At 33.4% G+C, this 27,175-nt stretch overlaps 1 protein-coding gene across 4 annotated transcripts in view; it reads right to left on the reverse strand.

Annotated features, from left to right (window-relative positions):
- The window catches only part of LOC146532092 (carbohydrate sulfotransferase 11), a 49,026-nt gene extending 22,111 nt beyond the window's left edge, over positions 1-26,915 (reverse strand). Inside the window, exons 1-4 of one of the 4 annotated variants that reach the window (XM_085197055.1) lie at positions 26,852-26,893; positions 26,625-26,681; positions 9,438-9,703; positions 9,243-9,299 (exon numbers count right to left, since the gene is read on the reverse strand). In XM_085197055.1, coding sequence (XP_085053181.1) covers positions 9,243-9,299; positions 9,438-9,590 — 210 coding nt within the window. In that variant the 5' untranslated portion in view covers positions 9,591-9,703; positions 26,625-26,681; positions 26,852-26,893. Of the gene's footprint in view, positions 1-9,242; positions 9,300-9,437; positions 9,818-26,624 lie in introns of all 4 variants that reach the window. The other 3 variants (XM_085197056.1, XM_085197054.1, XM_085197057.1) reach the window with 3 other exon arrangements.
- Positions 26,916-27,175: the final 260 nt, after the last annotated feature.

Below are 27,175 nucleotides of genomic sequence, written 5' to 3' on the forward strand. Positions count from 1 at the left end.
GAGTCATCTACAAGACCGATTACTAAAGTAAAGTATTATGGCTGCGACCTAATTCTTCCCATCATTACATCGTCTATACTGTATAACATTATAATTTTTATATCATTAAAATTCTGTCATTTGTTGGAAATAAAAACATATTCTTGGTATTTGAGTCATATTTGGGATTATTATGTTATGTAGGATTTAATTATTTTCGTGGTCATTTTACTATCATTTCTTGTTCTTTATAAAAAATTTAAACATAATAATATGTACTAAGGCCTATTTTGTTTTTTTATTGTCAATTTACCCAATTTATACACTAAATGATGAATTATCTATATATATAAAAGGACTTGTCCTCACTGACTGAGGTAAGACGCGCGCACAGCCGTAACCGCTGTGCGTAGAAACGTGAAATTTGGACAGATTTTTACTTTCATAATCTGGACATCCACTAAGAAGGGATTTTGAAAAATTTTAACGCTAAAGGGGTGAAATAGGGGTTCAAAGTTTGTATGGAAAAAAAATTAAATCGGCACCGATTTTTATAAAATTTGAAATTTAGATTTTTAAAAGTATTTAATTGAACACGTGTTTCATCGTTTTCTAGAATTCTCCCCCTAAGGGTGCAAATAAGGGGTTGAAAGTTTGTATAAGTTTTTTTTAAATCGTCACCAATTTTTATAAAATTTGAAATTCAGACTCTTAAACGTATATAATTAAACACATGTTTCATGGTTTTCTAGAATTCACCCCCTAAGGGTGCAAATAAGGGGTTGAAAGTTTGTATGGGAAAATTCTTAAATCGCCACCGATTTTTATAAAATTTGATATTTAGACTCTTAAAAATATTTAATTGAACATATGTTTTATGGTTTTCTGAAGTTTACCCCCTAAGGGTGCAAATAAGGGGTTGAAAGTTTGTATGGAAAAATCTTCAAATCGCCACCGATTTTTATAAAATTTTAAATTTAGACTCTTAAAAATATTTCATTGCACACATGTTTCATGGATTATTAGAATTCACCCTTAAATACGCAAGCGAAGCTGCGCGCGTCCGCTAGTTTTTTTTATATAAGTGAAACAAGCTAGTAATAATTTTATAAAATATTTTTAATTTTAGTAAAAATTCACTATACTTATTTATCACGACGTTTTCGATCGTAAATCGTTAGGTAAAAAACTATCAATGTAACAATTCTTTTATAGAATATATATACAAAAAAACCCCTACTGTTGTCAGATACAAAACAATTATGAGAGCCATATGGCCCGTACTAATGTAACACTTAACTGAAATAAATATTTACTTTACGTTCGAGATGATGTACGATACGGATTCTGTGATGAAAGGCAACATTGTTTTTACATCCTAATTTCTAATTAAAATTGTTTGTTTTACGTGAAACGGAAAGATTTAGTTTTACATACTTTTACAATTAATTAAATTATATTCTTATTCATGTAATTCCATTTAAATAGAAATCAGAAAAAGCCAGTCAATTCCCAGATGGAATCGTCCACCGAGGGTTCCATACGAACGAGGGTTCCACGTGTGTGGACTCGTATGAAAAGTACAAATATAAATTTGTATTGATATTTTTCTATGAAATATCAATAAGTTTTATCTTTTCGGTTTTTTTTTTCATATATAAAATGAAAATTAAATTACATAAATAGCTGTTCCCACGTTCTCTAAAAAATGTAGAGGAAGTTCAAATAAATGTTATGTATAGAGCTTCTTTGTGGTGGATTTTTCAGTAATTTAGTAAATAAAGTTCAATGCATGGATGTCGTAGTTGAAAAACAAAGTAAAGGAAGTTAGTAAAACTGTAATGACCATTTAATAGCAACATTTTACTAACTTATGTAGATAAAATGCCGAATTCTGGAGGCCAGGTGTGTTGAGTGGCAGAACTCACCGCTACACTTTGCCTCGACACCAGAGCGGAGAAATGGAAATATAACAAACATTAAATAAATATTTCACTTCCTCGAGTGGGGATGGAACCCACAACCAATCGGTTTTCCAGTCCAGTCCTCCGTGCCTCTGCGGTACGACTGGCCTCATTATTTAATAATTAATTATTTATACAAGTGAATAATATACAAAAATATTTAATATACTTTCGTGTACTTTAAATATAATTAAGTAGGTATATTTTAATCTTATTTATCTTAAAAGTCGATTTCAAAGCATCTAGCAACGTGACTTCTTACGAGTCAGTCCCGTTGTTTCCATGTAAAAGGTAATTTCTTAATATCTTCATTTCTTTAGCTTTTGTATTAAATTTATAGACTTTGCTTGTTTAAAATTAATATTCTCGAAACGTCTTCTTCTTATAGAAAAAAACTGAAATTTTTAAATAACACCCAGGCAAATATAAGCGCTATTATAAATGCATAACATCTAAAATAGCTTGTGATTGTCACTAGTGAACGTCACAAACACGCTTTTATCCCTTCACTAAGGTCATCTAAATGCTTCTTACTTCTCACGATGGAAAATGTTAAGATTTTATAAACATTGAATTTGTTAGTCTTTAAAATGTATTCGCTTAGAAATGTCTTATAATTTGAATGTAGATATAAATTGAAATTTTCATTGTTTTTTTTATCATCTTCACGCTGTATCCCGCACACAGCAGGGTAGGTAGAGGGAACCTAGTGTTAAGACACTCCGTTCCCCACTTTCTGCCGAATTCTGGAGGCATTGCGTGTTTAGTGGGAGAACTCAACGCCGCGACACCAGAGCGAAGAAATATTTCACTTCCTCGAGTGAGGGTCCACGGTCTCTTATGGAAGGCTCGCTCAATCAATCAATCAATCAATCAAATCAGCCTTTTCGGGTCCACTGCTGGACATAGGCCTCTCCCAGGGTGCGCCAAAGTTCTCGATCCTCCGCCTTCCGCATCCAGTCGAAGTCAGCAGCCTTCTTTTGACCGTCGTCGGTCCATCGAGCTGGAGGGCGCCCTAGGCCCCTAAGGCTCGCTCATTGTTGAAATAAAAGTACAATAAAATACTAGTACAAATATTGAGAGAACTTTAACAACGACGACTACGACGACGGCGTTTAAAATATTTAGCATTTTAACATTAAATACTTAGATATCTTTAAATGACCGAATTATGGAGAATGTAGTGATTTATTAATTCTGCCATTCCACGAATACGATAATACGACTTATGTGTGACGTTTCTCAAAGCAGAAACAAATAAAAATCTTTTGTTAACAACAATAATAGAAAAAAATAAATTGAAAAGCGCAGTTACCGTTCTATTTCCAATATGAACGTAAAGCTATAGATAAACCCACACGGAAATGATTTCCCATAACTATTGACAAAGCACCGTAAACGAGAAGTATGCCGTAGCCTTAGGAAATACGGGAACGTCACGTCACGGCCGGCACGCTCGAACGCCGTCACGGCGGTCTAATCGACATTTAATATTATAAATCATTGGAACAATTTACATTCTACTTGATTTTATCTACTATATATAGCTTTTGTAGCGATAGTTTGAATAGAAATTTACCAGAAACAATGGTTTTTTACTACGCTAATAATTACGTCGATAAATAATGACAAATATAAAGTACTAGCCGATCTAGACGGCTTCGCCCGCTTGAACTGTAGGGTATCTGAATATACTTAATGGTTTTTAGGGTTGGGGATAATTAAAATACATATTTCCAGTGTGTGACTAAAAATACGGCAGACAATAGGGAACAGAGTGATTTCCCTAACACTAACATTAACACTAAGTTCCCTCTGCCTACCCTACTCTGTGCGGGATAAAGCGTGAAGCTAAAAAAAAAAATAATGACGAATTTTATTACCCCACTTCGCACACTATTAGAATTATTTTAAACATATTTTAATATTTACAAAAAAATCTTAGCGATAGCATCAATTATTATTATTATAACGCTATAATATTTTAGTTTTAACAAAATCAACAAATAGTCCCTTGAAATATATATATATTAGATAATTTTAATACAACCCTCATATTATACAGTACCTGCAAACTCTATGGGGGTAGAACAATATTGATTTATCCTTTTCTAGGCAACGGGCGATGAACTTTGCGACAGTTGTAATCATCGTATTAAACATTAACATAAATTGAACTTAAACTAGTTTAACCTATTAAAAGTTTATGAGTTAAGGTTGTTAAATTCGATTAATTAGCTAAATTAGGAAAGTTTTGACGTCGTATTTAGGATATGTTAAAATTATTTGAATCGATTACATCATATTTATTTAATTATAAGTGAAGGGGCAACTACTAGAACAACCAGTTTTTAATAAATAATTTTGCAAGTGTTTGTAATAAGTAATGCACTTTGTTTATATTTCTCACAATTATTTTCCCAGTTCTAGGTCTTTCGTGTTATAATTGTTGGCGGATTTATACTTAATTGCAATTAAATTTTGAGTATTATTTTTAAATGTCTTCTAAAAGAATATAAAACAATAATAAAAAAATACATGGCTCTTTGGAAATAGTTCATCAATTGAAGAGAAGTGCTAAATTGCTAATTTCTTTTATTGTGTTTTAAACTACTAACACGGGTAGTTCTCAATTATATGTAAATTTTAAAAAACGCATAAATAGCTATTTGTTTAAAATTTTGAAAAAATCTCCTTAAAACTAAGGGTGATAAAAACATTAGCGATTTTTCACATTGGGATCCTGGGGACCATCGGTTTGTGTTTATTGACATCTAGATACTCTAACTTAAGTGAAAAATATTTGTACCCATTACATCATTCTATTTATATAAAACTACATTAAAAAAGTAACAGCAAAATGAACAAAAAACTTAAACCCCTTGTATCGTTAAGTACTTTATTACGGAGACCAGCAAAAAAAGTCTTTCATCTCACACCTTCAATTTGCCGGGACCCCCGAGCGCTTATTCAAATAATTATATTGTGTTTTTTATGCAGGAATCTGCAAACTGTTATTCATTTGATGTAACTTTTTAAATTGGCTACCATTTTAAATTCGTAGACACGTTCAGAAACGTGTTCAGATTTATAATTATAAATTAAGAAACATACGATGTCATAAAAATTATTGTATAATTATATTATATATATAACTAGCGGACGCGCGCAGCTTCGCTTGCGTATTTAAGGGTGAATTCTAGATAAACATGAAACATATGTTCAATTAAATATTTTTAAGAGTCTAAATATCAAAATTTATAAAAATCGTTTGCGATTTAAGAATTTTCCCATACAAACTTTCAACCCCCTTATTTGCACCCTTAGGGGGTGAATTCTAGAAAACGATGAAACACGTGTTCAATTAAATACTTTTAAAAATCTAGATTTCAAATTTTATAAAAATCGGTGCCGATTTAATTTTTTTTCCATACAAACTTTGAACCCCTATTTCACCCCTTTAGGGTTAAAATTTTTCAAAATCCCTTCTTAGTGGACGTCCAGATTACGAAAGTAAACTTTTGTCCAAATTTAACGTTTCTACACACAGCGGTTACGGCTGTGCGTGCGTCTTACCTCAGTCAGTGAGGACAAGTCCTTTTATATATATAGATTATAGAATAATTTTTATATATATAATATATATAATAATATATTTTTTTATTTTTTATTATAATTTTTTTTTTAGCTTCACGCTGTATCCCGCATACCGCAGGGCAGCCAGAGGGAACCTAGTGTTCAGACACACCCGTTTCTCATTTTCCGCCGAATTCTGAAGGCATTGCGTGTTGAGTGTCAAAGCACAACGCCCCGCTGTTCTTTGACACCAGAGCGAAGAAATGAAAAACTGGGGAACGGAAATAGTCTTATTAGGAACGGAATGCCTTAACACTAGACTCCCAGGTTCCCTCTGCCTAATCTAAAAAAGTATACGTTACTCCGAATTAGGAAAACGAAAACTATTAGGTTCACCCAGCAGCCCTACGAAATATAATTAGTAAAAGTTAAATAAAATGTCTTTGGAAAAACAACAGAAGACATAACTAAAAGCAGTATTTATGTGTCATGTGAAAATCCTGCCTTTTTTTTTTAGAAGTTTAAATCAAAATTAAATAGATTGGCAATTACTTAGTTACATAGAAGTTTTAAATTACATAAATTTATTTAATAAGTAAAAATAATTCTAGGGATATTTAAAAACTGTATAAAATAATACTAGAATTCAAAACAATTGTGTTCACCGTTAGTCACTGACCTAAGGTTAGGACATGAATACAAAGTTATTTCTTTTGTTTTACTATTGGATGGCGACTAAGAAAAAATTTTTTTCCGTTAACTGTAAAAAAAAAAACTTTTAAGTCAATATTTGTTCTCACGATGTTATAGATTTGACATTGCTATATATAAATTACTAGCGGCCCGCTCGCGGTTTCAACCGCGTGAGCTATGTTATTATTAATTTCTGTCTCCATGACTACGTCCTAGTGACGTCTATGCAAAATTTGAGACTCCTAGCATTTGTAGTAACGAAGTTTCATACAAACTTTCGACCCCAAAAACAACCCCTTAGAAATCGAATATTGCAAATTCCCGTCTTAGCGAGCACCTACGTCCTATAAGTAACTCCTATGCAAAATTTGAGATTCCTAGCACTTGTAGTTTCTGAGATTTCGTGATGAGTGAGTGACCTTTCAATTTTATATATATAGATAGAAGATAAAAAGCACGTGTTAGAAATGTATTTTATTGTAATTATGTCTACTACGAGTCTATGGGGACTCCACCAGACTCCTCCAAAACAGATATGCGGAGAAGTCCAAAAGCTTCTAATCCAAAAGCTTAGTGACGTTCACTGGAGACAAGATGTGTAAATAACGAAATTCTTTTAATTAAAAAACATCTCTCCGCTCGTCTGGTCTCCGCTTTGATGGAGGAGGGGCCTTAAACAGTATTTTCCACTTCCTACAGTCCCTTTACTACATACAAATATTCAAGCATTGTTGTATTTACATATCACCAACGAATTAAATGGTGCCATATTGAAATTAATAATAGATAATTTAATTATTCATAGCTAAGCTAATTTGCAGTCACAATTACTAGTAGATACTTATGTTATTTCATTTCACTAAATATGCTTTTTACTATTTTAATAATTAAATATATTTTTTATATTTGAAGTAAATGGTCTTGACAGACGGACAGACGGGAAACGAGGTGATCCTATAAGGGTACCATGTTCAGCGACCAGTTCTATAGATATAGATTTGAACTATTGACTTTGGAAGACTATAACTTCACTTCAGCTCTTATAGTATGCTCTTGAATCCAGATCAAGAACCAACTGCGGATGTTTACCATCAATTCGATCGCTTGATCAAAATTTAACTCGAATGGCCTCCTTCCAGCACAAGCTTGTCATAACGTCAAAATCAGGGCAAAACGAACCTTATTTTTATCAATATTTGATTATTCACGCTGTATCCCGCACACAGCACGATAGACAGAGGGAACATAGTGCTAAGACACTCCGTTACCCATTTTACGCCAAATACTGAAAGCATTGCGTTTTGAGTGGCTCAACGCCGCGTTTTGCCTCGACACCAAAGCGAACAAATTGAATTATTAAATATTCAATTTCCTCGAATGGGAATTGAACCCATAACCTATCAGGTAACGTTCACACGCTTTCGGAGCCCAACCGTACAAGCCCACAGCTGGCCACTAAAAATATTAGATCTATTAAAAAAAAAACAAAGTTTATTATATCTTCGAGATGTGAACTCACAACTACCACAAATACACACCAAATAGGTACTAGAATCTTGGTTGGTGCTGTTTAGTGAACCTGAACTACTTGAACTGCAATAAGCAAAGTGCGAACTGCCTTCATCCCAGGATATGGAAATGGTTTCACACAGTGTTATACCGTTTTACGCCAGTATAATTATATATGTTTAGTAAATAAATATACCTAGGTATATATTTATATATTTATATATATATATTTATATATTTACTGGTGTAGCTTCATATTATGTGTGATATTATTTCTCTATATAGTAATTTAGTATTTAGTTGGGATGATAATTGTTTTGAGGATAACTTAGTAATATAATATAGTAGTTTACATTTTTTTTTGTCTAATATATATATTTTTAGTGCCCCGCTGTAACCTGCATACGGCAAGGTAAGAGTTAAGACACTCAGTCCCCAATTTTCCGCCGAATTGTGTGTGTTGAGTAGCGGGACTCAACGCCGCGCTTTGCCTTGACACCAGAGCGAAGAAAATGGAAATATTATATATTTTTATTTTCTCGAGTGGGAATCAAACCTACAAGCTATCGCGTTTACTATCACACTTTTTGCTTCTGCGCCACGACTGCCCTCAATAAATATAGTTACTTTAAATTAAATAACAATGAATTATTGTACTAAAAGTAAACAAAACGGCATTTAAAATCTAGTGCAATCTAACCGTTCTTTATTGTAGTACAATAATAATTTTCTCGCTTCAAAAATAATTCTTTGAAGCGATGTGACCGCAATGTCTGAAATATCTAGTCATTAGACTCTAGTGCATTGAAATAGAAAACGGCTCTTTAGCTATTTAATATATTTTTAGTAACTAATTAATAATAATGTTTATACAAATTAATTTCGTAGTTTATATAAATGTACGAATAATTTATTTTTTCACTTTTATTTACTTTGTTCCCTTTTTTAAGCCTGTATTTATAAAACGCTGTTAACTCTGAAATCGATCTTGAGAAGCGGTTTTGATTCATAAATTGTATATATATGCATGAAAACGGCATCTCAAGATGGATTTTTAGCGGGCCTTATTTATGACCAATTATAAATGTTGCCATTAGAAAATTTTTAGCAATCTATCACTTATGACTAGCTTAGAAACAATTTGTGTGTGGTCTTTAATATAAATAAATCGTTTTTTATTTAATTTTGCATGCTTTTTACCCGACTGCAAAGGAAGGGTTATGTTATGTTAGTTGTAACGTTTATTAGAAGCATATTAAAAGTCAATTGGGTTAGTCCGCTAAGCATACGTTACATAAACGTCAGGTTTGTAACGGGATATAATAAAGGCAGTGTTTTCCATTCAACGTGACACTGGCGAAGTGATTAGTGCTGAATGGGCACGCTCGGAACGCCATAAATAAAGAGCAACAACAATAATAAAGGCAAATAATTAATTCGTGCAGAGTCGTCTTTAGACTTTTATGTTTTTTAATTAAGCGCTGTGCAACGTTAGCATCAAGTGACATTTTGTTTTGTTACCTGTGTCCGTAAAAATGTCGGTGTATTTAACGTTCCGTTTAATTTATAGAAGTCACTCTGGAAAAAAAAGAAATCCAAATTGAATGTTTCTTCTGTAATTGTAAATTTTGGAGTGAATTTTCGCCATATTTATGAAATTTTATAATATCTTATAACTAAATGAAAATGGAAATTGATATTTTTAGTAATACATACCTCTTGATAGAAGACTCGTTTCGAATTGTACGTGAGGTTATACTGTTGATCGGCCACCATCAGCAGTATGGTGAAGGGCAGGAGGAAGGCAGCAGCAGCAAGAAACGCCACACACCGCCCAAGTCTCATCACACTCACATTTCTCCTACCCATTTTGTTCTTAATATTTCACTAAAGAAGTACACTCTCGCTTAACGCCAAACCGTTTATATACTTGTCCTCACATTTTAGTTATTTATTATCTGTGGTTATTAACGTTATTGTACCTATGGTAGTTTTTTATGGTGTTAGATAAGAATACAAAAAAATTTAGGAGAATGATTACTCTCAATTGTTTTATGAGAGCTGGTTAAGTTTTAATAATGGTGTTATTTACTTAGCTAAAAAAAATATTATATTTTGTTGGTTATTTCTATTTTTATTTATTTGTTATAATGAAATATCAATTAATATATTTAAAAAATATATAGATAAAAGTAATTGTAAAGGGCAAGGTCAGCGAAAACGGCAATTGAATATTCAAATAAATGTACTTTTTATTTATTTTTTAGTAGCGACAATCTGCATCTAAGTAAAAAATCTAATTAAGTATACATTATTAAGGGAATAATGGAATTCACTTGCACGAACGAGTGGCCAAACGACTTTAATATCGAAAACCAATTTTCTGGGCAAGGCTATCTTTTGAAAATTAAATTGCATAGCCGAAGCTTTTCTCGAAGGATAGAATTTTTCTTCACACAATCTTTATTAAGAAAAATTCTTCATTAATTTTTAAATTTAATAAGACACTGGATTATAGACCATATGTAAGTATATAGACCATATATAGCACTAGCGGCACAAACGCGGCTTCGCCCGCTTTAACTTCTTGTTATATTACAGATAAATAAAGAAATCTTTAAATAAATTGTACCCCATATGTTATTCTGATGTTATAACCTCCACAAATCCAATTAAGCTTTACAACTGTATGTACTAAATATTTTATGATGCAAAATTATATTTACATACAATTCTAATGTTAATACACAAAAATATATTACTATTGGCACGATCTCTTCATTTTGTTTAAAGTCATTCGAGTATTAAGCTGGGGAACGGAGTGTCTTAACAATATGTTCCCAGGGATACAGCATGACGCTAAAAAAACCGGTTAAGTGCGAGCCGGACTTGCATACCAAGGTTTCCGGGTTTATCTATATATATAAAAGGACTTGTCCTCACTGACTGAGGTAAGACGCACGCACAGCCGTAACCGCTGTGCGTAGAAATGTGAAATTTGGAGAAATGTTTACTTTCGTAATCTGGACATCCACTAAGAAGGGATTTTGGAAAATTTTAACCCTAAAGGGGCGAAATAGGGGTTGAAAGTTAGTATGGAAATTTTTTTAAATCGGCACCGATTCTTATAAAATTTGAAATTCAGACTCTTAAAAGTATTTCATTGAACACATGTTTCATGTTTTATTAGAATTCACCCCTAAATACGTAAGCGAAGCTGCGCGCGTCCGCTAGTCATTTATAATACTTTAAACCTCTAGTCACGTATGATTTTATCTAAATTTTGCATCTGAGTTGGTCTGTCTGTAATATTTTCCTTGTTTGTTGACATATGTTGTTATATACATATATATTATAATAATTTACTGATATTGTTTAATAACATATAGAGCGGGCACGACTATTTATAGTTACTAGGTAAGAGGTACATATAGCATGTTAAAATCTCGAACTGGGGTTTTTAAAATTTTGGTCTAATTAGTCATGATTTTTAGCGTGCGACTGTAAACGCAGCAGATTGTTTTGTAGGTTCGATTCCCATTCGAAGAAATAAAAAGATGAGCCACTGAATACATCATCGAATTCTGGAAGCATTACGTAAGATTTCGGAATCCGGTGGAAAGTGGGAAATGGAAATCTAAATGTGAACAGAGTGTCTTAACACTAGGCCACAGGTTCCGTCTTCCCATGTTCAATAGGAATACGTTACAAATTTCTTGTATTTAACCAATGAAAATATAATTTTAAAAAATTATGTAATTACTATATGGTAATGTAATAGGTCAGTTGCTCATCGGTATATTGGCACGGAGTATTGGCATGCCGAGTGTTCTAATACTAGTTTGTCACGTTTTAATTTTGGCCGAGACTACTTTTGTTACACTCTTGTAGTGATGTATTTTTTAGATTTAATTGTAAACCAAAAATTAGTTTCACGCTTTATCCCGCACACAGCAGAGTAGGCAGAGTGAACCTAGTGTTAAGACACTCCACTCTCCACTTTCTGCCGAATTCTGGAACATTGCGTGTTGAGTGGCAGAACTCAACGCCGCGCTTTGCCTCGACACCAGAGCGAAGAAATGGAAATATAAACGTTAATAAATATTTCACTTCCTCGAGTGGGGATCGAACTCACAACCGTCGCGTTACAGTCACACCCTTGTGCCGCTGCGCCAAGACGGCCTCAATAGATTTAATTGTAGGTACCTAAAATACCCAAATATTTGACTCTATGATCATCTTATATTTATAGTACTGAATTTCGAGTTTAAATTTCAGATTGTCTTAACAATTCAACCTTAATCGACCCGCAAATAAGGAAATATTATAATTTATAGCTTAATATATTATACATATGTTTGTGTATATCTTACTCTATATTATTATTTTAATTAAAATATTTTTTTATGATTAAAAAATCCCTTTTTTTAATTAATACGTTTCACTGAGTGTCACAGTGGTGAGCTCACATTCCATTTAGAAAACCGGACAAGCGCGAGTCGGGTTCGCCCACCGAGGGTTCCGTACAAAAATTGGAAGACTTCATTTTTTTCTCAAATTCTGGCTTAGCTTAGCATCTGATACCTCACTTGAACTAGCGACTGTAATACCAAGGTTTACAATTGCTTCAAAATTTCTCAACACATGAAAAATATAAATATTTGAATTGGAATTTAAAACTTACAAAAGAAAGAATATAAAAAGGAAGAATATAAATTGATGCAATACACAGCTTATTTAGTTATCAAGCCAATTAGATGATATTGAAGTGGCCTAAAAATAGAATTTTAAACTCAATGGCGAATGTAAAGCGTCGACGGGTATTTTACGAATTGTACATATCTACAATATAACATCATTTTATTGACGTTATTCAAACGCCATTGGACCAACTAGAGTATAAAACAAAATTAGTTTAATGTTAAATGGCAGCTGGTGGTGTCTATTTTATTGTTATCCTTGTATATATAATACTAGCGGCCCGCCCGCGGCTTCGCCTGCGTGAACTACGTTATTATTAATTTCTGTCTCCATGAGTGCCTACGTCCTATAAGTGACGTCCACGCAAAATTTGAGACTTCTAGCACTTGTAGTAACGAAGTTTGGTACAAACTTTCAACCCCATTTTTTTTTTTTTTTTTTGTCGCTGGGAAATGCATTTACGCAGACCGCCCATACGGAAGGCGTGCCTTACGGATGAGCGGTACTGTGGGACTCACCGGTGAGACCGATCCTACCCACTAAAACCCAGCAGAAACCCTCTCCACCAAAATGAGACGCCGCAGGATCGCTCGCGCATACTACTACGACGCCTCGGTGGAAGGCCCGCCTTTTGCAGGCCATCATCGCTTTCAGGGTGCCCTAGGGCATCCGCAATAATCTTGCAGGAAGATCAACCTGACCCTCCCGCGGTAGCTCCTCTAGGGTAGGGGGAGTAGAAGATGCGCATACCGCCTTCTTCTACCCCCTGGCCTACGGCGGCGGAGCGAGTCTGCGTTCGAGCTGGACTCGCGCACCCGCTCCGCGGCCTCCTTCAATGCGATTACTGATTCGCAGAAGGAGACCATTGCAGACCAGTTCCTCTCACAGTCCAGCATAGCCCCTACCACACTGGCCAGTGAGAGGTCTCTACCCACTGCCGCCATCAAGGCATGGCGTTGTGGGGCCCAAGCGGGGCAATCAGCCAGAGTGTGATACGCCGAATCCACGGAGGCATCACACTCGTGGCACACCGGCGACATCTCCCGGCGTGCAATCTGATGCAGGTACTTACCGAAACAACCGTGCCCCGTCAGAACCTGCACCAGTCTGAACGTCAGGACACCAAAACTCCTTTTAACCCAGCGATCCAAGTGTGGGCGAACTGCCTCCACTGTCGCTAGGCCTGCCGCCGGTGACCCCAGGTCCTCTCTCCAACGCCGGATCAGGGCTTCGTCCGCTCTCCTCCTGATCCGCGCGATAACCTCTTCCGATGGTTGCTCACCTCGCGACCGCTCACTTGCTCGAAAAGTGTAAACTTTAGCAAGCACTTCCGCCTGCAGCTCCCAAGGCGGATCGCCCGCCAAGAGTGTAGCCGCCGTCCACGACACCGTACGGTAACCTCGAATTGCTTTCACCGCTATAACCCGCTGCGCTTTCCGCAAGTGGGTTTTATTGTGAGCGGTGAGAGCGTCAGCCCACACAGGTGCACCGTACAATGCCATGGATCTCAACACACCGACATAAAGCCGTCGGCATGAAGAGTCCGGCCCTCCGACATTCGGCAGTAGCCTGCCAAAACTGAAAACTACACTGAAACTGAATTGATCTACATTATTATTAATTTCCATCTCTATGAGTACCTACGTCCTATAAGAGACGTCCATGCAAAATTTGACACTCCTAGCATTTGTAGTAACGAAGTTTCATACAAACTTTCAACCCCAAAAACAACCCCTAAGAAGTCGAATATTGCAAATTCCCTTCCCCCAGTCGTAGGGAGCACCTACGTCCTATAAATAACTCCTATGCAAAATTTAAGATTCCTAGCACATGTAGTTTCTGAGATTTCGTGATGAGTGAGTGACCTTTCGATTTTATATATATAGATTATGATTAATCAAAGATTTCGTTTGATTTAAAGTAGATACGAAAGGTTTTAATAACTTTGGTATGTACCTATGCTGTACTTATTAATTAGCATTTTGCATGCCTTGATAGGGTTATCAACGTACTGTAAAACGGACTATAGTAGAAGTAATTAATAAAAGGATTTCGTTAGCGGAAAATAATAAATCACTCCATTCTTCTTACTTTGTGTATTTAGAAAATATATTCCGTGTTAAGTGGCGCAAACTAATTTTATAATATACTTATGTAGGTATATTATAAACATAATTTTACCATCAAATGGGAATCAACCCGCAGCCATCAGGTTCAGTCAGGCACATCACAATTGCGCCACGATAGCGTCAACTATTCACGCTCTATTTGTCAAAATCGACTCAATAGGGGTGCGGCATACATACTTGTTTGTTAATGTTAGTTAATAATGCAATAATAAACTTACAAAAAAAATGTTTAAATAAAATGCGTCAATGTTTTTTAAAAAAAACCTCCAGAAACTATATTTTATGAGCAAGTGGAATCGATCCTTTAACACTTCATGTCGACATTGGGGTTATTTTGAAAATTCTTGCCTATTTTCTTCTCTATCCTTTTTTTATGCAAACTTTACCAGGCGACTAATCCCAAGTAACAAAAAAAAACAATTATAATATGTAATATATAGTTGTTTGTATACAGACATTGTATAATATCGTAGTACCTATATCTAGAATTGAGGCCCGTCGTGGTGCAGAAGCACAAGCATGAGACTGTTAACACGACAGGTTGTGGTTTCGATACAGCCCAGAAAAATTAAACATTTAATATTTTCAGCTCCTCGATCTGGTAAGGCAAAGCACGGCGTTAAGTTCCACTACACAACACGCGATGTCTCCAGAATCGGGGGAAAGTGGTGCACGAAAGTGTTTAAATCAGAACATTTGGGAGCGTATTAACACTAGATTCCCTCTGCCTACCCTGCTTTGTGCGGAATACAACGTAAAGCTAATAAAAATCTAGAATAATTACTCTTTACCAACTAGAATTATATTCTAAGGTATATGAGTAGACACGACTAAGTAACTCGAGTTACAACAGTTACAGTAAGAAAGACAATTTTCTCTCATAAATTTCTTAATTACGTTTATAACAGTAAAAGCATTATTGAATGACATCCTCTTACAGTTATGAACGTAACCGAGTTATGTAACGTAACGCTGATGCTGGCCATTAAGGAATAACAGTTTTGGTTATTAGTAAATTGTTTTTATATTATTATTATTATGTTTAATATGTTGAAATAAGTAAATGTTATATTTGTGCATCCAAATTCAATTTGAAAAAATAATTATTTAAAAAAAACCGGTTGAAATAAGGTCAGTAGTTCATTAGGATTAACAGGCGGGACTCCTTAAGTTTTACTGGGTTCCTTGTGAAAATTTAATTGGTTGAAAAGTCCCGACTGTTCATATAATCGTTCCGTTTTTGTTCCTTTTGAGGTACGGAACCCTAAAAATGAATTAAAAGATGTCGAAAATAAAAAAATCTTGAAATCGATAAGTGATGGAACCACGGTTGGAAGCCATATTTAAGTAAATCTGGTATGTATGCCAATATTTTGAATACAAATAACGGCTTTTAATAAACCATATTTTATTACATATAGACACGCGATCTACGAATATTTTACATACATTTACTATTGTATATCATTCGTTATATTTCACTTTTGTTTTCAACATTTTTAATCTGTATTTAAGAATCGACTTTCACAGCCTTTAAAAGTTTTGTTTTGTTTCTATTTTAATTGCGATTTACAAAGAAAATCGTTAAAAAAACATTAATCTCATGTTGTTAGTGATTTGTATTGAAAATATGAGCCCCACTAATACCAGTTACTTTTATATTTTAAATGTGCTCATATTTTTGTTATAACTGTGTTCTATAACGCTTTTTTCACTGGACATGGAAAAAATTACAAAGATTACAGAGAAAGCTAGAGGTCGAGAGCTTCGCGAGACTCGAAGGTTTCGAAAGTAAGACAATTTGCAGTTCATACATAAAACAAGACAAGCGGCTGAACTGGGTGATCGATCGCCGCGCGAGATTCTCGGAAGTTTTGAGTAATGAGTAATTCAAGATTTTTTCTTGGTTCAGACAAAATTGTTAACGGATGAAATAAAAAGTGGAATATTAACGTTTTTCTGGAAACATTCCAAGGTTCCGGCTGTCAGTTGAGCTACATCTATGTAGGTATTGTTTTGTATGGAGGTAGGCCAGAAAAAAGCGATATTTATTTAAAAGTTGCCTTGCTAAGATATATGTTTTGTTTTCTTTTTTGTGGTTTTACCGCAGTAAATTTATATGTCAAAGATCGTCGATTGCAATTTTTAAAAAAATACAAATCGAAATGTCTTTCAAATAGGAAAAAAAAACAAATAACTTGGAATTATATTCATAAGTATGAACCACATCGAAAAAATACTTTTTTATTATAACAAAAGAAAAAAATCAGCTTCACGCTGTATCCCGCACACAGCAGGGTAGGCAGAGGGAACCTCGCGTTAAGACAGTTCCGTCCCCCACTTTCTGCCTAATTCTGAAGGCATTGTGTGTTGAGTGGCAGAACTGAACGCCGAATTATTATAACGATATGTTTAATATATATTATTAAGAACATTATTACTAAACCAGAAACAAATATAGGTTCAGGTCAGTGAATGCAGTAATAAATCTACTTGTACATTAATTTGCGAAACACCATTAAGACGAACTATTTTGCAATGTAAATGGTCCCTTTTAATTTAAACTTTACCGCAATTCATACCGGTATGCGGGATAATTTGGATTCTGTCTGTTAGAAGTCAAAATAGTCTACAAGCAAACAGTACCTAACCTACTTCTGTAATGAAGAATAAATAATGTAAGAGATAATTGCGCCTTTTGATAATGTTATATACAAAACTAGCGGCCCACTGGCGGCTTCGCCTGCGTGAACTACGTTATTATTAATTTCTGTCTCCATGAGTATCTACATCCTATAAGTGACGTCCATGCAAAATTTGAGACTCCTAGCATTTGTAGTAACGAAGTTTCATACAAACTTTCAACCCCAAAAACAACCCCTTAGAAGTCGAATATTGCAAATTCCCGTCTTAGCGAGCACCTACGTCCTATAAGTAACTCCTATGCAAAATTTGAGATTCCTAGCACATGTAGTTTCTGAGATTTCGTGATGAGTGACCTGTCGTGGCCCAGAGGCACAAGGGTGTGACTGTAACGCGACGGTTATAAGTTCCCCACTCGAAGATTTACTAATGTCTTCATTTCTTCGCTCTGAAACGAAGGCAAAAGAGCGACATGCTCAACATGCAATGCCTCGAAGAATTCGGTAGAAAGAGGGAGCAGTGTCTAAACACTTCTTTTAAATGTGTTGTATTAGAATTTTAGACTTACAAGTATCGAATAAACACGAACAACGAAAAATCAAAACATTAGAGAAATGTCTTCATTTAAAAAAGCCACTTCCATATAATTGACGCTTCAAAACCCGTAATCACGAAATATGGAACTACGAGTATAATTTGCGAATGACTCAATCATCTATATTATATTTAACAGTTATATTTCACTTAAATGGTTTTTTTACCCGTTAAGATGTGCACGCAGAATTAAATATTACGGTATATAAAATTTAAATAAGGTTAATACAAAAAATATATTTGTTTCTTAAAACTTTTGATAATGAACCCTATTAAAAATTGGGGCCATCGTCATCTGACTGTAATATGAACCTGTGGGTCACTTCGGTCCCCACTGGAGGAGAGAGAGATTTTTTTATTTTCTCGCTTTAGCAAGAGAAAAATTGAGTTGAGTAGAGTTCTGTTTTTCAACACGGTAAGAGAGCGGAAAGCTTAGTGTTCTTACAGTTAGTTCTTTATAAAAAAAAATACATAATAAAACACTTCTGATGTAAATTTGTGTATTTTAAACGTATATTATTCGATCATGTATTATATTATTATTAGTACGTTGATAAATATTATTAACTTTATTTTATTCTTATTATAAAATTTTTACCTTAATTTGTAGTAAAATAATAACAAAGAAATACTATTAATATATATGTGTCATAATAAAGGTATTATAATAAATAATAAATAGATATGTGTGTCATCTAGGACGTGGTGCCATTAGCCAAGCATCTCAAAGATCAAATACGATCAACGTAATGTTCGTACATTATAACATTTAATATAATGCAATGTTTCAACACATAATTTCTAAGTCTCATTCAATATAAATAACAATGGTATGTTTGTTCTTTGGTGTTTTGCAACAAAATCACATGTAAAGTTTAAAATAATGGACTCATAAATTATCATAATTTTATTATTGTTTATTGATGTACTTCTAAACTCAAAAATTACACTAATTGTTGTGTATACTTCGTGTATCATCAAATCTAAGGTTATTTTCTTGAAACCATTTTAAATTAGGTTTCCCTCTCTATCAGCTTCACGCTCTATCCCGCAAACAGGGTAACCAGAGGAAGCGTAGTGTTAAGACACTTCGCTCCCCATTTACCGCTGAGTCATGGAGCTGAAATATGTGGTAGAACTCAAGCCGTTGTTTTTACTTTTCTAATTTGCTGTATACTCAAAAAATATCTAATTTGTATAAAAGCTCAATATCTCTTTGAAATATCACGTTTTACTATGTAAATGTTTTTCTCATCTATCAATTTTAAATATGTAAATGTTTTTCTCATCTATCAATGTATTTAATTGTAGTGATGAAGCTTAAATTCTTTAGAAAATTACTTGAAAATTCAAGGAAGTGGAGACTGGAAAATTAAAATATTATGCGAGTGTGTCAACTCAGACCTAAGTTTAAAATGTTAGCAAAGAAATAACAAGGATAATTGAAACGGAAGTGACTTAATAATACCTATAAAATACAAAAACCAAATCCTCGTTGATCTAATAAATAAAATTAGAAAATTTTTGGTCAATCATGATTTTATTATGTTTATGATATTATTTTATCCTATATTATTATATATTTATTATTATATATATATTTATTATTATTATATATATTTATTATTATATATATTTATTATATACTATTATATATATTCCTATATTTACGTATGTTAGTCATTAATTAAAATAAATGAATGCGGTTGTTATCGCCACTCTTCTATTCCACATTAATTAAGCACGTTGACTACATCAGGTTCGTGTTTCGTTTGTGAAAATTAGTTTCATTATTCATTTTATATATTTTTTCTTTATAATAAATAGATATTTTTTTGTTGTAAATATCTCTTATAAATTTTATATATAAGCAATATGCTTTTAGAATGTTAATTGCATTAATTGATTATAGTTAACCCTAATTTGAAAGTGCAAACATAGAATAAGAACAGAACAGAACAGAACAGAACAGAACGGAACAGAACAGAACAGAACAAAACAGAGCAGAGCAGAGCAGAACAGAACAGAACAGAACAGAACAGAACAGACTAAAACAGAACAGAACAGAACTTACTTTATTGCACACATAAAATAAATATATAGAAAGAACAACATAAATAAAAAATAAAAGAAAAACACTTATGACACGTACGTCAAACATTATTTTTTTTCAAGAATTCCTTCAGGCAGCCAAGGTCTCCCCTTAGAATCTTTAACACTGTTTTTCCAAATGTCTATCACCTTCCTGTCTTCCAGCTCACTCTTATATTGCTTATCATTTACTTGTATGTAATAATAGTATTATTTCCCTAATATTCCTCTCAACATGGCCGAACTACATAATGATGTCAATTTATTACTCTTTCTCACTAGACTAACGGGGAATGGAGTGTCTTAACACTAGGTTCCCTCCTGCTATGTGAGAACTTTAACATCAAATACAAAACTTGTTATTTATTGATAGGAAATGTTATAAAAGCAACTGTTACTTCTCATTTGCTACCGCATTCGTCGGTTGCGATCTCGGTATAGTGTTTCCGTCAGAGCTGACCACGACCTGACCACAAATTTTTATCTTATTCTATTACAATTTTTCCACTTTATAAGTTGACCACAAGAATTTTAAAATTATGTAGATATGTAGATATTAGTATTTCTTTGCCACGAGTGCAGTCGAGATATCTCTTACTTACTCGTATAATTCCAAATTCCCTTTATAAAACTTGTGACAATCGCAAACGCTACATTTTATATTACAGTTTATTAATAGTACGATAGCTAGTTCTAGCTATAAACGCGTCGGTTATGGGTTCAATTCCATTGGGGAAAATAAAATATTTAATATTTTCTTTTCATTGCTCCCTTACTAAGGCAAACTACAATGTTCCATTCAACACGCAATGCCTCGAGAATTCGGCAGAAAGTGATGAAAGGGAGTGTATTAATGGGAACGGAGTCTCTTAAGACTAGGTTCCCAGGTTCCTCTACCTCACCTACTACGTACAGGATACCGCGTGACGTAATAAAATTATATATAACTAAGCCTCTAAAAGACCAGGGAACATTGGAAAAAGAAAAGTCTAATTAGGTTCTTTTAGCCTATACTATAAAATGACAAATATATATTTTTTTCAAAGAAATCAATTATACTACAGATATAAAATAATGATATATTATATTTCATTATTTATAATGATATATTATAATTTAATTGGTTACGCCATAGCCCGCAGTTAATTAAGTCACGACGCCAAGGTCTATGTTTTCTAGTTTTTATTAAACAACTTCACAAGTAGCTATATGAAATTTTTATTATGATAAAAAAATATGTTATACAATGTAGATACTAGAGATATAATTATAATATGAGATATAATTGATGGAACGACTTTGTTCTGATATTATATGAGGTGAGGCTAATCGTGGTGCAAGAACTCAAGGTTTGACGGAAACCCAGGTTGCTGATTGTGGTTGTGGGTTCGATTCCCACTCGAGGAAATGATATATTTAATACTATTATTTATTTTCTTCGCTCTAGTATCGAGGCAAAGCGTCATTGAGTTCTGCTACTGAACACGCAATGCCTCCAGAATTGAGCAGAATGGGGAATCGAGTGTCTTAATACTAGGTTCCCTAGATTTAATTTTTTTTTAATTAGGTAAATTAGGTTTTTAATTAGGTAAATTAGGTTATATATTTTTTTATACTACCTAGTATAAAAAAATATATTTTTTTATACTACCCAGTATAAAAAAATATATTTTTTTATACTAGGTAGTATAAAAAAATATATTTTTTTATACTAGGTAGTATAAAAAAATATATTTTTTTATACTAGGTAGTATAAAAAAATATATAAAAATTAAACAAAAACCTCCGAGCGTATTTCGTAAATACGTAATGCACTATTGATTAATAATTATTTATTATGATTAATGTCAGTATAACATAAAATTGTCTGTTCCGTACAAAGTACTTAGAAATAAATCATTTTTTTTTATTATATTACTAGCGACCCTCTTGCGGCTTCGCCCGCTTTAACTACTGGATTATTCATATAATGTATGTTTGCAAAGCACTTAAGATAATGTGAAAATTAATTAAACCCTAATGCAACCCGCATTTTCGTAGTTTCAATAAGGATTTTCCAATTGTTTTACACAGCAAGGATTTTTTAGTAAGTACCGTAATTTTAAATCTGTGCTACTAATCTTTTCAAGTACTTATTAAAATATATTTAAATGACTATTTTTAGATAGTTAAATTACTATTTTTAAACGGAAGAAATTATAAACAAAAACCTACCTACTAATAACTACTACAAAAAATATGAAACCAAATATATCGCGCTGAAGTAATACATTCAACTCGAACTATCCAATACGTGCAAACGCATCTAAATCTTCGTTGCTATAAAGGCAGGCTTTTTTTTCGAGCTTGTGGTTAATCCTGAAGAGAGTATTCTGTCCCTGATAAAAAGAAAGCACTACGTGGCTGTCTGTGAGGAAAATTAAATAGAATGCATCGGCCGGGAATCGAACCCGGGCCGCCCGCGTGGCAGGCGAGCATTCTACCACTGAACCACGGATGCATGTAAGGCAGGCGGGCGCGGCGGACGCATGGCGAGTGGCGAGCCGTTTCGCAGCAAGGATTTTTTGATATTGTAACAACTTCTAAAGTACTTATTAAAATGAAAAACAGAAAAGACAGTTTTGATCTACATTAAATGGCCAACGTAACTAATATACTTATTTATATGCTGAGAGTAAGGGATAAGTGAAACTTGACTCGATACAGCTGACGTGTCAACGGCGGGATGTGTCAACAATTAAATGCGTTTTTCTGTAAAACTATTCGCAATTTCGAAATATTGTAAAAAGCAAATTTTATCTTCGTTTAACGTAGAAAATTAATAAGTATTTTAAAGTATAAGGATTAATACCATTATGGAAAAATATCCCTCACAATAAAAAATATATTGAAATTATTATTTTTAGACAGAAAAATGATCACTACACGTTATTCTTAAAAAATACGAATATGCCGTCGCGGACTTTTTTGTAATTCTTATTATTCTAGGAACAATACTCCAGTACATTTTTTTCATGTAGTGCTTACCATTAGAGCAGCGCATGCGCGAAAGTGTCTCAACGGGTAGGACTTTATACACATTTATCGTATTTATGTTAATTTACATAAGAATGTATAAATAATAAACTATATATAAACCTTCTACGAAAAATACTCGACTTAATGGTGAAGACCGCATCAAAATCCGTTGGGTGGTTTAGAAGAAGAAGAGTTAGAAACAACAGACAGACACGAAAAGCGACTTTGTTTTATAAGATATAGGATAGGATAGGATAAGTAAGTAATGTAATAGAAAAAAAAACTATTTATTATCGGTTTATATTGGTTATTAATAGAAAAAGTTTTGCAACATTTGTGGAATGAATAGAACGAACGGCGGAACCAGCTTGGTGTTGAAGCCACTTGTCGACCTCGAGGAAGAAATAGTGTAGTGACTAGTGAATCACTTGTAACACGACAAAAAACAGGATTGCGGATAATACAATTAATTGAGTCCCACACCGTATATAATTTAATACGACATGGTTAGATGTAGGAAACATTTGAAGGAACATTTTTCCTTAGGTTACCCTAACTCTAGGATGGAATTTTATAGTTTATCCGTGCTATCGTAGTATTATTATAACTTATGTGAAAAGCCAAGTAGTAAATTTTAAAATTCACCTTTTGTTTCTAAAATAAATAAAAAAATTGTATCCACCGTTCATTTAATTGAGTAAATTAAAACTGGATATTTTCTTTGGGAGAAAATTACGAATGGATGTAGTTACTATTCTTTATTTTTGATATAAGGAACGGTTAAGAAACGGTTTTTCCTTATATATTAAGAAGTACAAGTAAATGTAAGGTAAGCAGCTTATATTAAATATTCATATATATTCATTTTCGTAAAGAATATTAATATAAATAAATATTTAAAACACCTAAAATAGAAATGGTTCGCATATTTTAAAAGATGACTTAGGACTTGCAGTCTATGAGAGTGACACTAGTAATTTTTAACTGTTTATTTTAAAAAGAATATACACTTGTGAGGCAGTGGGAACCTTCTAAGTTTTTGGTGAACCTATATGAGAACCTGTAGCAAAACTACCAAATTTTTAGTAAACACCAATACTCTACTGACAGTAAATTAATATATAAATAAGTAATAATATATGTCTTAACATTAGGTTCCCTCTGCCTAGCCTGCTGTTTGCGGGATACAGCGTGAAGATGATTTTTTTTAATACATATAGCATTTTAATCACATAACCAAAAAAATAATTTTAAAATGTAGAACAAAAAGGTGTGAAACATCAAAACAGGTTTATTTTGTAAAAAAATTAAGAAGATTTAAATGTAAATTGCATTATCAACATTTGTCTTCGAGCTGACGCGACGGTGTTCAACTGGATATTACATAATCAAAACTTTCGTTTTCTCTTATTAAGAAGCGAGATTCCCGTTTACATTATACAAATGTAGAAAGAAATATAGTAATTGCAACATTTTAATATATTTTTCATACAAAACTATTGAAAAATGAAGGTCGTCTTGGCGCAGGGGCACGTGTATGCGACTGTATAGGCGATGGCTCTGGGTTCAATTCCCACTTGGGGGAATGAAATATATAATATTTTCACTTCCTCGCTTTGGTAACGAGGCTAAAGCGCAGTGTTTGAGTTTCGCCATTCAACATTCCAGAATTGGTCATATTTTCAGAATTGGTGGAAAATGGCCAAAGGAGCTCTTAAACATTAGGTTTCTAGGTTGCCTCTGGGAAACTAAAAAAACTATCTCTCAAAAACTGGATACAATTTCTTCGTTTTACGATTATTCCACATACATAATTAGACTTTTATTTAGGCTTTAAGCAATGTTAGCGGACCTAACTTCCACTTTCTTGTCAAAAGATAGCCAAATGGAATAATAAAGTAAAAAAACTAATCAACGAAAAACTACCCGAAGACCCGTTTTGAACCGAAAAAAGAATGATGACGTTTGGTCTTTGTATAGGCACCTATTGCATTATTAGTTAATGCATATTAAAGACAAGTAGAAAAACACCCACGTCCCGTCACGCGCTACCAAGACCTCCACAGGAGTATATAAGCTGATAGCCCAATCAAATGGTATTTGAAAGTAGTTTGCGGACAAATAGTTTTGTTAGCGCATCCGTAAGTGTTAAGATTGTTCTCGATAAAAGGTTTGGTCACGCCATTTTTTTCATTCAAGTTATGGTAAGATATGGTATTCAAAATGGTGTTTAAGATATGGTGGTGCTGAAGCCCGTAGGTATTTAGAAACCGCTGTCACGTCTGAGATTGATCTTGAGATGCTGTTTTCATTAATAAATGTATAATTTTTATTGGACCTAAGTTGTTTTCATGGATCTCTTTTTAACATGCATTCTCCTATTGTGTATAATATTCACTTTTTTTCCGTACAATCCTTCGTGTGTTGCCCATCGGAACGCTAAAAATTAACATTTGAACTGAAATGAAGTTGTTTTCAAAATTTAAAAGACACTATTTTAAATTTAAAACTATACATCTGAAGTTAATTAACATTATTTTCGTTTTAAACAAATAGCCCATATCATTGCAGTAACCTACGAATATTTAATAGCCATAATCAAAGAAATGTAAGAAGAGGAAAGTAAATATTAAATATGCAGTTTCAGATATACAACTATTTAAGCACTTTTCTATAATTTTGATATGCATGTTATATGAATCATCAACATACAAACAAAATGTATTGAATAAATAAACGACACATTTTCTTTGTAATATTAATATTGTAATTGTAATTGGTCTGGCAATTAAAATATTTTAGTCAGCAGTGTGCATAATTGTAATTTATAAGTCTAGAAATATATCTAATTAAAATTTATAAAATGTCCCGTATTATAGAAATATTAATGTAGGCAAGTCTTGTGTCACGTGTCACGCAATCAAGAAGATGCAAACATCAAAGGCGTTTTTAGACGTGTCAGTGTCACGTTGATATGGTCGATTATATTGTGTTACCTGTTTTAGTTTAAAATGTGCATAATTTTAAGTTAAAAAAAATATAAATCTAATAAAAAATATATTATATAACTATTAATGTAGGCAAGTCTTGTGTCACGTGTCACGCAATCAAGAAGATGCAAACATCAAAGGCGTGTTTGGCCGTGTCAGTGTCACGTTGACATTGTCGACTAATGACTATACTATATTACCTATCAACGAAATAGAAAGTTTGCTGACAACAAGATTGCCGTGAGCCAACATCTTCTGTATAGTATTTGTATATTCAAATGGCAACATTTCCCTTATATGAGTTTTATTTGCAAGAAGGGTATTTCGTAAATATTATATTATATTTCTATTATACGTTTATTTTTTTCAGCTTCATCAGGGTAAGCAGAGAGAGCCTAATGTTAAGAGTAAGACACTCTATTCCCCATCTTTTCGAGTCCAGTGGCAGAACTTAACGCCGCACTTTGCATCGATGATATAAGTTTAATAAATCTTTTTCTTATTTCAATATGTTAAACAGTGCTTAACAGCTGATATTTGTACCTTACGTTTACGTAATATGTAGACATATATATATATTCGTGACATTATATTGTAATTGGATAAATATGTATATAATGTATTTTTATTTCTTTTAGCAGAGCTTTGGAGGCCGCAATTCAATTGACAGTAATCATTCTTATAGTAAAAAAACTCAATTATTAATATTATTTTAATTTAACACTAATATCTGTTACCAATATCCGTTATTTATCAAAAGATCCTGTATCTGGAATCGGCACGTGCGCTTTCACCTTTCAACATAAACATTAACCAAAACAAATCACTTTCCACAAAAAAAAAAATACTAACTGAATTATTCAAAAATAACAGCAAATTCGAATAAAAAAATAATTGCATCAATAAATAAAAGGTATTTGTTTATAAATAAAAGCTCGATGCGATGCAAGAGAACGTCACAGACTAGGAACAGCCAGTATAACAACCGCGCACGAAGGCAGACGCGCCGGCACTGGACGAGAGTCGTATCGACCTCATGACTCGACTTATGAATGGAAAGCCACCATACCGCAGTATCTCGCTGCAAACACACCACTGCACTGCAGCTTTATTTTTGGCAAGCACCCTGGCTACAGTTCTTAGGACAAGTATCGCCAAGTGACCTGTTTACATTTTACATACAAAAGTATCCAACTCCTAAAAATTCTGAACGTTTTTGATTGAAAATCTAATTTAGACGCATGCGTGACACAAGAAGCACCGATGAATGACCTTGTTCTCACGACAG

The sequence above is a fragment of the Heliconius melpomene genome, chromosome 14 (genome assembly GCF_056956725.1).
Source record: "Heliconius melpomene rosina isolate 202511_hmr_F chromosome 14, ASM5695672v1, whole genome shotgun sequence".
Classification (NCBI taxonomy): domain Eukaryota; kingdom Metazoa; phylum Arthropoda; class Insecta; order Lepidoptera; family Nymphalidae; genus Heliconius; species Heliconius melpomene.